Here is a 12907-nt window from a genome sequence, read left to right on the forward strand (position 1 = left end):
CCACAGGGTGATTCCTTAAGTCCGATATTGTTTATTTGTTATGTTAACGACATGGTACACGTTTTTGATGATTTAAGTAAAGATTCCATTTCTCTGGGAAACTACGAAGTCCATTTACTTCAATTTGCTGATGATACAGTGGTGTTATCCACTACCCCGATTTATCTACAAAGAAAACTGGACACGTTATATAATTATTCCTCTAATTTGGGTTTGCGCATTAATTTATCAAAGTCGAAAATAATAATTTTTAGACAAGGTGGAAGGTTGAGGAAAGCTGATAAGTTTTTCTTAAATGGTAGAGGAGTCAGTATTGTTAATGAAGTAATATATTTGGGGATTCGTCTCTCAGCTACTGGCTCGTTCCAAAATTACATTTCTTACGTTAAAGGTAAAGCATTTTCCAAGATAAATGTTATTATAGACATCTTGAGACAGGTTAAAAACAGCCATATGGCTTTATGTAAGAAACTTGCCGCCTCTCTTTTTACTTCGAGTTGGTCTTATGGTTTGCCCTTTTGGGGGCCTTTTTGCTTTGAAGATATCGACTCTATAGAACTGATGTTCTTTCGTCGTCTTTTTTGTCTTGAGAGGTCGGTCCCATCGTACGCAATCAGATCAGAATTGGGCCTTGAGTTTCCTCGGAAACGCTTGGTAAAACTGACCTTAAATTTTCTGACAAACATAATCTCTGACCCATCATCCTTGGAATATGAGGCTTATTTAACTTTCAAGAAGTTTTCATCGATAAGATCGTTCAAATACTGTTGGTTTACTAAACTGGAGAATCTATTTAATAGAATAGGTTTCTCACTCTCCTTAATAGATTCCTCTCCAGATGTTTTGAAATATTACGCAAATACAATTTTACAAGAGTTTGATAATCTTTTCTTGAGAGAAGAAGGGGACCGGATTCTTAAGACTAAGTATCATTTATGGTACCCAGAAATATTAGATAACAATCGGTGTTTGTACATTTATTACCAGCAGTTACCGTTTATTGTTAAAAAAACGATCATACAGATTCGTCTAAATAAGTTTCGTTTAACATGGAAACACTTGTGTATTGATCTACGTTCGTCGGAAATGTGTCCGTTTTGTAAGAAAGGAAATGCGACTTTAAATCACTACATGTTTGACTGCAAGGATTTCGAACATTTGCGTCTATCAACACTTCTTAATAATGTTTTTTGTACTAATAATGTTGTTTGTAAAAATCCAGCAGATAGAATTCATGGATTATTTTCCATTAATGACTCACTTGAGTCTATATGGAATAAATATAATTTAATAACCAAAGTNTATTTGGCCGATTACGTGAATAACGAGTAGATTTATAACTTAACCCAACCGATAAGAATTTACTGGTATGTTTTTACGATAGTTCCGTATAGTTGACAAGAGTTTAAAAAAATCCATTAAAACATTTGATATTTTTATTCTGCTCTCTCCTCTTATATTACTCACGGATTTCCATGTTAAACTAGAGATATTACGATTTTGTATATCCCATCTTTAAGGGGATGTAGAAAAAAACGTGTACAATTCTTGTATAACGTTAAAAAATTAACCGTTATTTTGGCAGCGTCATTTACATTTAAATTTAATAAATGAGAGAGATGCACCAGGTACAGAAAAAGCTCTAGAATTTATTTTCCTTAAATTTACGATTTATGTATCCGTTTGTCATAAAAATTTGTCTTTGCACTTTTTCCCGAGACTACAAATATTCGAGTACAAAGTAACTGGTTTCGACTTATTTCTACTTAAGAAGTAGTTAAATAATTAAGCGATTAGGGAATTGGGGACATAAACAAAACCCTGATGAAAGAGCCGGAATATTACTTAAACAAAAGCTTAACCGAACCAATCTATAGCCGAGTACAGTGGGGACTGATTTCTTCGAAATACTGTATTAGATGTAATAAAGACAGAAATTTTTCCAGTTCGACGAGAGTGACCGAAAAGTTGTAAATTTTGGAAATTTCCGTGGACAACACCTAGTCCTAAAACGAATTAGTTAGAAAACAAAAGACGGACAATCTATTAAGTTTAACGTTTAGACTTTTACAGCTATGGTGAGAAACGTTTAAAATTTACAAGAACTCTGTCGCGTCCTTTGAGATATACTAGTGATGAGACAAAAGAGGCATTTGACGTTAACGGGTATCTGCATCTTCAAGATTTGGCACGCATGCACGCACCGCACACCTACCAAGATCGTCTCTGATTCCATCCACGAGTCACTGATAGGGAGCACTTTTAACTATGTTGTTTTAATATGTAATTTAATTTGATTTAATTTAATTTAATTTAAGATTGTTTTAATATTTAAAAAGTAAAGAATATCTTATGCTATTTTTATGTACGTTTCTTCACAAAACTAAATTAATACAATCGAATATTTTGTACCAGGTATGTATAATTGTATATTCATCACACATTTTATTTTAACAAGTAAGTTTTTATAATTTTATTTTTAATTTTAGTCCTTATATTATGGCTAGCAATTTACAATGTAATTGTGATATTTAAAATTAATATAAAAAAAGTTTTGGCTAGAGACCGTAAATATAAATACGTCGACAAAAAAATTTGTTCGACATTTTCACGATAAAATTTATAAAGATGTAAAATGGCTTTGTGGATGCATAAAAATGCAAAAATTGTTTTTTTGGCGTCGTCTACTATTTTCAAATAAAATTAGTGTGTGGAATAAGAATGACTTTGACGATTCAAATAATTTGAGTAAAGCTGGCAAAAGACAAAAATCGTAAATCTCGCCCGATTCTTTCGTAAAATGAAGCAATTCGGAAATCAAAGCTGAATAGAATTTAACATTAGCAAACAATATAAAATAAATATTGAAAATTATAACGAGATAGTTACGGCTAATACGTAGTAGATATATTATATTTTAATTAGTAAATGTTATCGAAGCGAGAATTGGCATTTAGAGAGCGTAGAGAATCTATTAAAACTAATATAACAAAGGTAATTATATTGAACTTGCTTATTTATTAAGTGCGTTAGATAATCTATTAATTAAAAATACACTTAGAGAAGTCTACGGTTTTTACTGGCTTATCGAACGAACGAATACGAATGGACCCTAGACCGTCACTGACTGATTGCCCCTGGAATTCGGCTTGTTACAAAAACACAGCTTCCCTATCATCAAATGTCACGGCACGCCCCTGATTTCTCGGCAAGAATAAGGTGTTAGTTATATGTTTATGTATGATTTGCTGAGTACTTTATGATATTAATTTCAGTTAAAAGAAAAGTATCGGTAACTAGAAGTTTTTTCAGATGTTTTCTTCTAGAAAATCCGTTGTTTTACATTTTATATAATATTATAACATTATACAATATCTTAGTGAGTATTCTTTTTCCATTTATGATTAGTAATATTTGTAGTCAGGCCTAAATGATAACTGTATTTTGATTTTGATATTTCTTAATCGAAATATCAACTAATAATAGTAATTTTGGTCATTTTCTATTACTTTCGTATATTTAATTTTACTAGATTAGTAATTTTTAAATATTTTGTTTAAAACTTATTAAAAGTAAGGTAAAAGTTAATTATTTTAATATTTATAGGCCTATATGTGTACCATATATTTAAAAGTTAATTTAATTATAAAGTAATAATTATTGGACATGTACTGTTTTACAGAATTTATAAAATTTTTCAAAATGCCATGATGTAGTGTTAGTGGCTGTAAAAGAAATTATAGAAGTCAAAAGGAAACTTTCTCTACTTTTTCTTTACCAAAAAAAACCACCAAGAAGTGTCTCACTCCGATAAATTTTTACTGATTTGACAGGATTAATAAAAAAAACTCTTTGATTAAATATGTATAAAACATGTGATGAGTCGACCATTATTAGAACTGACGATGCCTAGTGAATTGTCGGCAAAAAAACTTCCTAGAAAAATTCCAAAATTTAAAAGAGACATTACAACCTTTTTTCAAATTTACCTAAAAATTTAAGTATTACATGAATACAATCAATTTTTTTTATAACGGAGATTTAAGAATATCATTTGTTTGTGAATAGTTAGAATTCGCTTTAAAAAAGACATATAATAATAGGAGATATCACGGAAACACACTTACATTTGCTGCTTTAGGTTACATTCATTCATCATCTGCATATATATATCTTTGTATCAAAGTAAACGTTTATATCTTTTCCACCCAAGGAATGAAAGAAAATTGATTTGTAAGTTTAGTGTTACAGATAATAATATTGAAAGGAGCTTAGAATATTTAAAGGATAAATGAAGTATTTAAAAAGTCACGAGTATATTGTAAACTTATTATTTAAGGAAATATATATTAAGCAACAATTAAGTGTTAAAGGTGATATTATATTTGAACGTAGTGAAAATGAACCATCAAAATGTAAAATCAGCACAGGTATTTATAATATCTAGCATTGTATCTAAATATAAAGATGTTGTTAGTATAATGCCAATTTATAATTTAACTGCTGAAAATTTTAAAAAAATATAATTTATAAAGTTTTAGAAAAATTGGAAAAATGGGTTTTAAAGTTATTTCTTTAATAGCAGATAACAATACTGTCAATCGTAAAGCTTTTGAATTATTTTTAGTTAATAAATTTTTACAGTTATCAATTACTCATCATTTAGATAGATGCAGACAGTTATTTTGGATTTTTCCGGTTATGTGTATCGTGCGTCTGTCCAAAATGATCCATCCACATGTAAGAAATTTTCCTCACTTATTCTTTTTTTGACAGTTTATTTAAATTATCTTAGAAGTGCATAAAACATAATTACCAGTATAATACACTAATACATTGTAAAAAAGTTTATTCCAAAAGTTACACCTTCTCAAGAAAATATACATAGTCAAATGGGAATACTTATATTTTTTCAAACTCGCTAGAAATGCTAATTTATTGTATTGATTACATTTACTGGAAACCCATTTTTTACTCTGAAAAAACTGTCTTCAGCTCTTAGTATGAAAACTGACAACGCTTATATTCTGTATACAAAGTTTTGATATTTTTGAAGCGTTTTTATATCGTGGCAGGGGCGTGCCGTCACATTTGATGATAGGAAAGCTGTGTTTTTGTAACAAGCCGAATTCCAGGGGCAATCAGTCAGTGATGGTCTAGGGTCCATTCGTATTCGTTTGTTCCATAAGCCAGTAAAAACCGTAGACTTTTCTAAATGTATTTTTAATTAATAGATTACCTAACGCACTTAATAAATAAGTAAGTTCGATATAATTAACTCTCTTATATTAGATTTAATAGATTCTATACGCCCTCTAAATGCCAATTCTCGCTTCGATAACATCTACTAATTAAAATATATCTATTAGCCGTAACTATCTTGTTATAATTTTCAATATATATTTTATATTGTGTACTAATGTTAAATTCTATTCTATTTTGATTTCCAAATTGCTTCAATTTTACGAAAGAATCGATGCGAGATTTAGGATTTTCGTGTCTTTTGCCAGCTTTACTCAAATTATTTAAATCGTCAAAGCCAATCTCATTCTACACACTAATTTTATTTGAAAATAGTAGGCAAGGCCAACAAAACAAATTTTGCATTTTTATGCATCCACAAAGCCATTTTATATCTTCATAAATTTTATCATGAAAATGTCGAACAAATTTTTTCTTTTTCATTATATGGTCTCGAGCCAAAACTTTTTGAAATAAATTTTCGATATCACAATTACATTCTAAATTGCTAGCTATAATATAAGGGCTAAAATTAAAAATAAAATTATAAAAACTTACTTGTTAAAATAAAATGTGTGATGATATACAATTATACATACCTGGTACAAAATATTCAATTGTATGAATATACTTTTAAAGAAAATTATAAATATAGTTTTGTGAAGAAACGTACATAAAAATAACATAAAATAGTCTTTACTTTTTAAATATTAAAACAATCCACCTAGTTAAAATTGCTCCCTACCAGTGGCTCGTGGATGGAATCAGAGACGGTCTTGGTAGGTGTGCGGTGCGGTGCATGCTTGCCAAATCCCGAGGGTGCCGATACCGGTTAATGTCTCTTTTGTCTCATCACTAGTATATCTCAAAGGACGCGACAGGGTTGTTGTAAATTTTAAACGTTTCTCATCATAGCTGTAAAAATCTAAATTTGTTAAACTTAAAAGTCATTTGTTTTCTAACTACTGTAATTCGTTTTAAGACCAGGTGTCCACGGAAATTTCCAAAATTTACAACTTTTACTCACTTTCATTGAACTGGAAAAATTTCTGTCTTTATTACATCTAATATTATGAAGAAATCAGTCCCACTGTACTCGGCTAGATATTGGTCCGGTTAGCCTTTTGTTTAAGTAAAATTCCGGCTCTTTCATCAGGGTTTTGTTTACGTCCCCAATTCCCTAATCGCTTAATTATTTAACTACTTCTTAAGTAGAAATAACTCGAAACCAGTTACTTTGTACTCGAATATTTGTAGTCTCGGGAAAAAGTGGAAAGACAAATTTTAATGACAAACGGATACGTAAATCGTAAATTTAAGGAAAATAAATTCTAGAGCTATTTCTGTACCCGGTGCATCTCTCTCATTCATTAAATTTAGTTGTAAATGACGCTGTCGAAGTAACGTTTAATTTTTTAACATTATGCAAGAATTGTACACGTTTTTTTCTACATCTCCTTAAAGATGGGATGTACAAAATCGTAATATCACTGGTTTAATATCGAAATCCGTGAGTAATATAAAATGAAAAGCGGAATAAATATATCAAATATTTTAATGGATTTTTTTAACTCCTGTCAACTATACAGAACTATCGTAAAAACAAATCAGCAAATTCTTATCGGTTGGGTTAAGTTATAAATCTACTCGTTATTCACGTAATCGAAATATCTAGTGAGCGGGCGGCTAACAGCCCAGAACTGGTCCTTGATAGAATTGGAATCTTTATATGTGTGCAGCTTCCACCCAAGGTCGTAGGCTTCTACCGGCAAAACGGGGTGAGGTTGGTGCTCTGTAAAGCGCGTGCGCAAATCTGGCTTTTCGTAATCTGAAAATACAGGAGATTCCACTTGGCCACTAATATTCTAATATACAACAGCAGTTTTTTTTCCACGTGTAGTATAGAAATTTGTAATAAGATACATAATACGGTTATAATAAAATTTTGTGCGATTATTTTCATATAATTAAAATTAATATTTACTTATTTTTTTTTTTTTGAGAATAGGAGGGAAGCGGCGCTTCCAACGCTTCTGATGACGGCACGCCACTGTATCGTGGGGCCCGAATTTAGAATTCCGAAGCACACGGTTTTACGTTTTTTCATAATTTTTTGGGCATATACTATACTTCGGCGATTTTTGCCCCACTTGGACTTGGTGCCTCGTCGATGCCTTCTAAATGGTCCATAACTTCGCCCGAAGTCATAACATGTCTATCTGTCAAGAATGATTTGGCCAGCTATAATTGTCCCTCACTGTCACTTCAAAATTAGATTCGACTCTTACGAAAATGTTAAGCACATTAGTACTGTGGGGCTCAACTCTGACTCCAAGACTCAATTATAAAATTATCAAGTAACTGCACAACTTTCAACTGCGTAGGGGAAATCCTTGTATTTTGGGACACTTTCCTTTAAACCTTCATAATTTAAGTTCAAATTGATCTTTAACTACGACTATTCAATATTTCTATTAGTAATTGATAACATCACTATATATGGTGCAACACGTGACCCTATGCTATTTTATTTATGAGAAAATGTTAAATAATTACTTACAGATATTTGTCCCAAGGTACAATCATAGATTGTACATTGGTTCGTGTCTCAAGGTACAATCATAGATTGTACCTTGAGACACGAACCAATCCTAACGTTTATCTTAATCTCAATTAACGCCAGATGAAAAAACAACAGAGTTTATCCAAGTCTTTTCCTTTATAACAATATTATCTCTATCAGTTAACAAAAATGTTTTATATACTGGAAATGCAGGTAAGTATGAAGCTTAAAGGTTGTGTAGAAGACATTTAAATGATTGAAAACCAAAGATAATTTCATTTTTGTATTAAGAAAAACAATAGTCATTACAAATATAGGTCACAAACATTACTACTTACTAAATTTTTTTAGAATTAATACCGCATTTCTGATAGTAATTTTCAAAATAGGTGCAATTTTCGTGCACCCAGAATCGACAGGTAAGGCATTGAACCCAGTCTGCTGTGCTGGAAGTAGTAAGATAATTTTCACCGCACCCCACACAATTATTTTCCTCTTGAACTTTATCACATGAATCGTCATTTTCTAAGATCATAGAACTTTCATCCTCAGAGCTACCGACTTCAACTTTTTTCTTCTTAAAAACTCTCTTTTTAACAGATTTAGCATTTTATTCACTTCATTCTTTTTCTTCGCGGCAAACAGAAACATAATAACAAAAGTAAACAAAATAATATTAAATAAATAGTTGAGAAAAGCAATGCCTTGTACCTTAAGACAGTCCCAAGGTACAAAAAATTCACTGTCCCGAGGTACAATTTTCTCTTGTTTATAACAAAGTATGGTTATAATTTTTGAATTACAGAAATCCAATGTTATTTATTAAAATAAGTGGTTACGAATGTAGTTATCAACTAACTGTACCTTAATTAAATTACTCACCTCAAAATATTTCGATTAAAACCAAGATCCGAAAGGAATGCAAAAAAAACAAACACCTATAAAAATCACACGACGTGTCACAGCGGTGAAACGAGTCAAAATTACGTCATGCATTTTGAATGTTGTAATGAAATAGCTACTAGATATCGCTAATTACTACTTCTCAATGTATTATTTTTCAACTGACGAGCTTGTCCAGAAGTACTGTACAAGGTGCCCTAATGTACAAGGATCTCCCCTACATTCCAGACCAGAATCAGCTTGTCAAACAAAAACCCTCACAGATGACAGGAGCGTTATTTTGTAATAAATTGCGAAAACGTTACTGCGGGAGTCGGATCTGATTCCTAGATAAAAGTTTGAAGTTAAGTGATTATATTTTTTAGTCTGGCTTTTGTTGTATTGAAAACTTTGGTTTGTAAATTTATTGACAGAAGTTTTTCAACTTGTGGCTTTTATTTTTAGCGATCATCTTAAATTTGGTAAAATACATAAGTAGGCCTAAATAATAATTTTTATGGTAATTAAAATATCAAAATGCTTACCTAATATTAAAAACGGAATGGTGATATTCCAATCAGTGCTTTCGATTCCGCAAAAACTTAAAACTCCAAATGCAGATCCAACAGCTAATCCAGTAGACGCTACACTTGCCAGACCGAGCCAAGGTTTGCTTCTTACGTAGTCGTTACTTATCAGTGTTATCATGGAGAAAACGGCTATTACTATTAAAACCACAGCAATGTATTTTCTTGTGAAGCCAGAGAGCATTTCTATATCAATTTCCATAGAAAGAAACGGATCAAGAAAAGGTTTGATATGTTTAAAACTGTATTGTTTTATACGTTTGTACGCGATCTTTCTCCATTCGCTGACCTGAGAGTCTTTGACCAAATTACTTTCATCTACGTAATATATTAATCTAATGGATTTTGCTTTTTCTATTTCATCATTAGCGTTGGTAGTAACACCTCCAAAATTTACCGCAAACAATTGAAACGTATATGTCAAAGCATCTATATCAACGGGGTATTTTAATCTTTTCCTCTTCGAGACAATATCGTCTATGTATGATTTCATACTGATAATAGAATTTTCGTAACATCTGCCACGTACCATTCCACAAATATTAAAATAGCCAATTGTTTTACCGTCGAAAACGAAAGTCACATTTTTTATTATTTCATCGGCGATGGCAATTTCTGACAAAGAATTCTTTTCTAACATAGATTTTCCATCTTTTCTAACAAAACAAACAATTAATGCTTCGGGTCTCTTTGAAAATCTCAATTCATCAACAAACGAAGACGTATTCATTGGAAATGTTTTTTGTATAAAAGCATGATTGGAAAATGCTCTTCCTCTATCGGCTGAGAAAAGGTAATCGAAGTTTTTATCAAATTTTGTATAAAAATTTCCAATTGATAATAGTACAGAGAAAAGTATAGGAATGACAAAAAACTGATAAGGGTATTTGCTGATCGTTCTGCCTAATAACGACAATTTGACGGACAAGAAATTTCCAAAGAAATTCAACTTTTCCATTAAAAAATAAGGTAATTCTTTTTCTTCTAAAATCCTAAATGAATATAAAAGAATTTTAAGAAAACATAAAAAGTACAGAAGTTAAAAGCTAAACTATTTCGTTAACTTTACTTTCTACAGAAAAAAAATACGAATACAAAAAATATGATCTATACAGATCTATTACATAAAAACAGTTACACAAAATGTTAAATATTGAAAATAAGTTTCATTTCCCCGTGTTTAAAAGCATTCTCATTAAAACAGTATATTTTACTATTTAATTAATTATCTAAACAATAAGTGTTATGGAAAGTGCCTTTATGGTTTTTTATTGCTTCGGGATGACTGAATCCAATCAGTTTTCAAGATCTATAAAACCTGGTTTAATGTATGTCTCGGTTTTAATGCTTCTTTCTGTGAATTAGTGTATGGTTGTTAGTGGAAGGAAAAGATAAGACATTAGTCTTCGTTTCTCTCTTAAATACAAATTTTTGAACAAGACGTAAGAGAGGTTAGAAAGCGTTTTGTCTGTAATCAAAGTTCAATGCAACCGCACGGCCATTAAACATGATTTTTTGCAAATATGTACAACTTGACAAGATCGATGTCGTTACGAAGCCGGAATTTGGAATTCGATCTAACGGATAAGATATTCAACAACAAAATTTACTATGTAGATTCTATGGGCCGTGTGTCGCTGTACCTAAGTGATCACTAAACATGATTTTTGGCAAATATTTGCAGTACGAGTTGGAAAGATCAATTTTATGACAAAGCAAACATTTTGAAATTTGATACATACACCAAGATAATCGTGGACAAAATTCGTTATGCACGCTATATGGGCCGATTGCTAGTAATAAGTTTAAAGTAACCGCACTACCAGTAAACATGAGATCACTGCCGGCCCGAGCAAACTTAGCGCTCTAGGCAAATGACTTTGACGTCGCCCGAAGAGTATCTAATTTTTATTCAATATGCAGCACGCAATATCGCGATCGTGAGACTACGGCTCTACTTTCAAAATGGCGACTCACGGGTCAAGACGTGAGAAAGGATTGTGATAAAAAACATTTATTTTTTCATTATTTATTGTAATTTATGCATGTACTTTTGCCATGCCGCTCCCCCCGAATTCAAGCGCCCTAGACCATCGTCTAGTTCGCCTATATGATCCTGTATGAGATCTTGCAAATACACTTTGTTCTGAAACGTCAGAACCGCAATGAAATAAAGACATTATTAAAAAGATACATTGTGTAACTGATTTCCATCCAGAGACAGTGTTTTAATGTCACAAATTGATAAATATACAGCTTCAGAATTAACATATAATCAGTCAACCCTTGGCCCAATCGTTTTAGCTGGCTCCCGATATTCTTTCGTTTTGCCAGATGAACAATCATTTCTTTCCCTTTGTGTTCATTTGCAAACAACTTTACAAAACAATAGAAGGAAATTGACTATTGCTTTATTATAATATCGCATAATAATCATATTCTGATAAATGAGTAATAAATGTAAACGGGTTTTAACCATGTTGAATAGGATAGAGTTGTCCCAACATAAAAAAGTATCTTTGTTTCAACACTGTAATTGCAAATAATAAGTAAAATCACACACAAGATAGTGTAAAATACAAAACAGAAGTAGGCTATATTAAAAATAAATTTCTAGAAAATATAGTTCTGGAATACAAGATAAATTACATGATTCATCACAAAAAGGAGAAAATCGTTCTTATCATGCTGTGACAAATTACATCAATTTCAGTCCATCTGGTAGTCCCGTGCATTAAATTTCCTTTAAAAATAGTAAATTTCATAAAACTTAGCAACTTTACAATGAGTCTCAGGCAAATTGCATCTCATCTAGTTATAAATGTGTCAAAATAAACAGTCTTCTTTCTTCTTTATCTTCGCGTTTTCCCATGTTTACATGGGGTCGGCGTTTCCTTCTCTAATATGTTTCCTCCATTTCTTCCTATCAAGGGCGTCTTCTCTCTTAAGTCCCTTCTGATTTAAGTTTTCCACCACCTTATCTTTCCAACTCAGCTCTGGTCTTCCTCTCTTTCTCCTTCCGTTCACTACTAGTTTTCCGACCCTCTTTCCAAAATAATATTCACTACTTAGCTCTACGTGGCCAAACTACCTCAACCTGCTTCTTCCTGCTCAAGAAACCAGTGGCGTGCCGTGACATTTGATGATAGGGAAGCTGTGTTTCTGTAAGAAGCCGATTCCAGGAGCAATCAGTTATCAGTTAAATGTATTTTTAATAGATTATTTATCTGACGTAATTAATAAATAAACAAGTTCAATATAATTACCTCTGTTTTTAGATTCAATAGATTGCCTACGCCCTCTAAATGCCGATTCTCGCTTTGATAAAAATATATAACATCTATTTATTTAGATATGATATATCTATTAACCGTAACTATCTCGTTATAATTTTCAATATTTATTTTATATTATTTACTAATGTTAAATTCTATTCCGCTTCGATTTCCAAATTGCTTCAAATACGAAAGAATCGACGATTTTTTCATGTTTTTTGCCAGCTAAATTGTCATAGCTATTCTTATTCCACACATTAATTTCATTTGAAAATAGTAGGCAAGCCAACAAAACAATTTTTGCATTTTTATGCATTTACAGAGCCATTTTATCGTGAAAATGTCGAACAAATTTTTTT

At 31.5% G+C, this 12907-nt stretch overlaps 1 protein-coding gene across 1 annotated transcript in view; it reads right to left on the bottom strand.

Annotated features, from left to right (window-relative positions):
• LOC111614704 (patched domain-containing protein 3-like) overlaps nt 1-10003 on the bottom strand; it is a gene marked incomplete at its 3' end in the record, with an annotated part of 27982 nt that extends 17979 nt beyond the window's left edge. Inside the window, exon 1 of the mRNA XM_023356070.1 lies at nt 9232-10003. Coding sequence (XP_023211838.1) covers nt 9232-10003 — 772 coding nt within the window. The remainder of the gene's footprint in view (nt 1-9231) is intronic.
• Nucleotides 10004-12907: the final 2904 nt, after the last annotated feature.

The sequence above is a fragment of the Centruroides sculpturatus genome, unplaced genomic scaffold, assembly GCF_000671375.1.
Source record: "Centruroides sculpturatus isolate CEXI.00-Female unplaced genomic scaffold, Cexi_2.0 scaffold2183, whole genome shotgun sequence".
In the NCBI taxonomy this organism is placed as follows: domain Eukaryota; kingdom Metazoa; phylum Arthropoda; class Arachnida; order Scorpiones; family Buthidae; genus Centruroides; species Centruroides sculpturatus.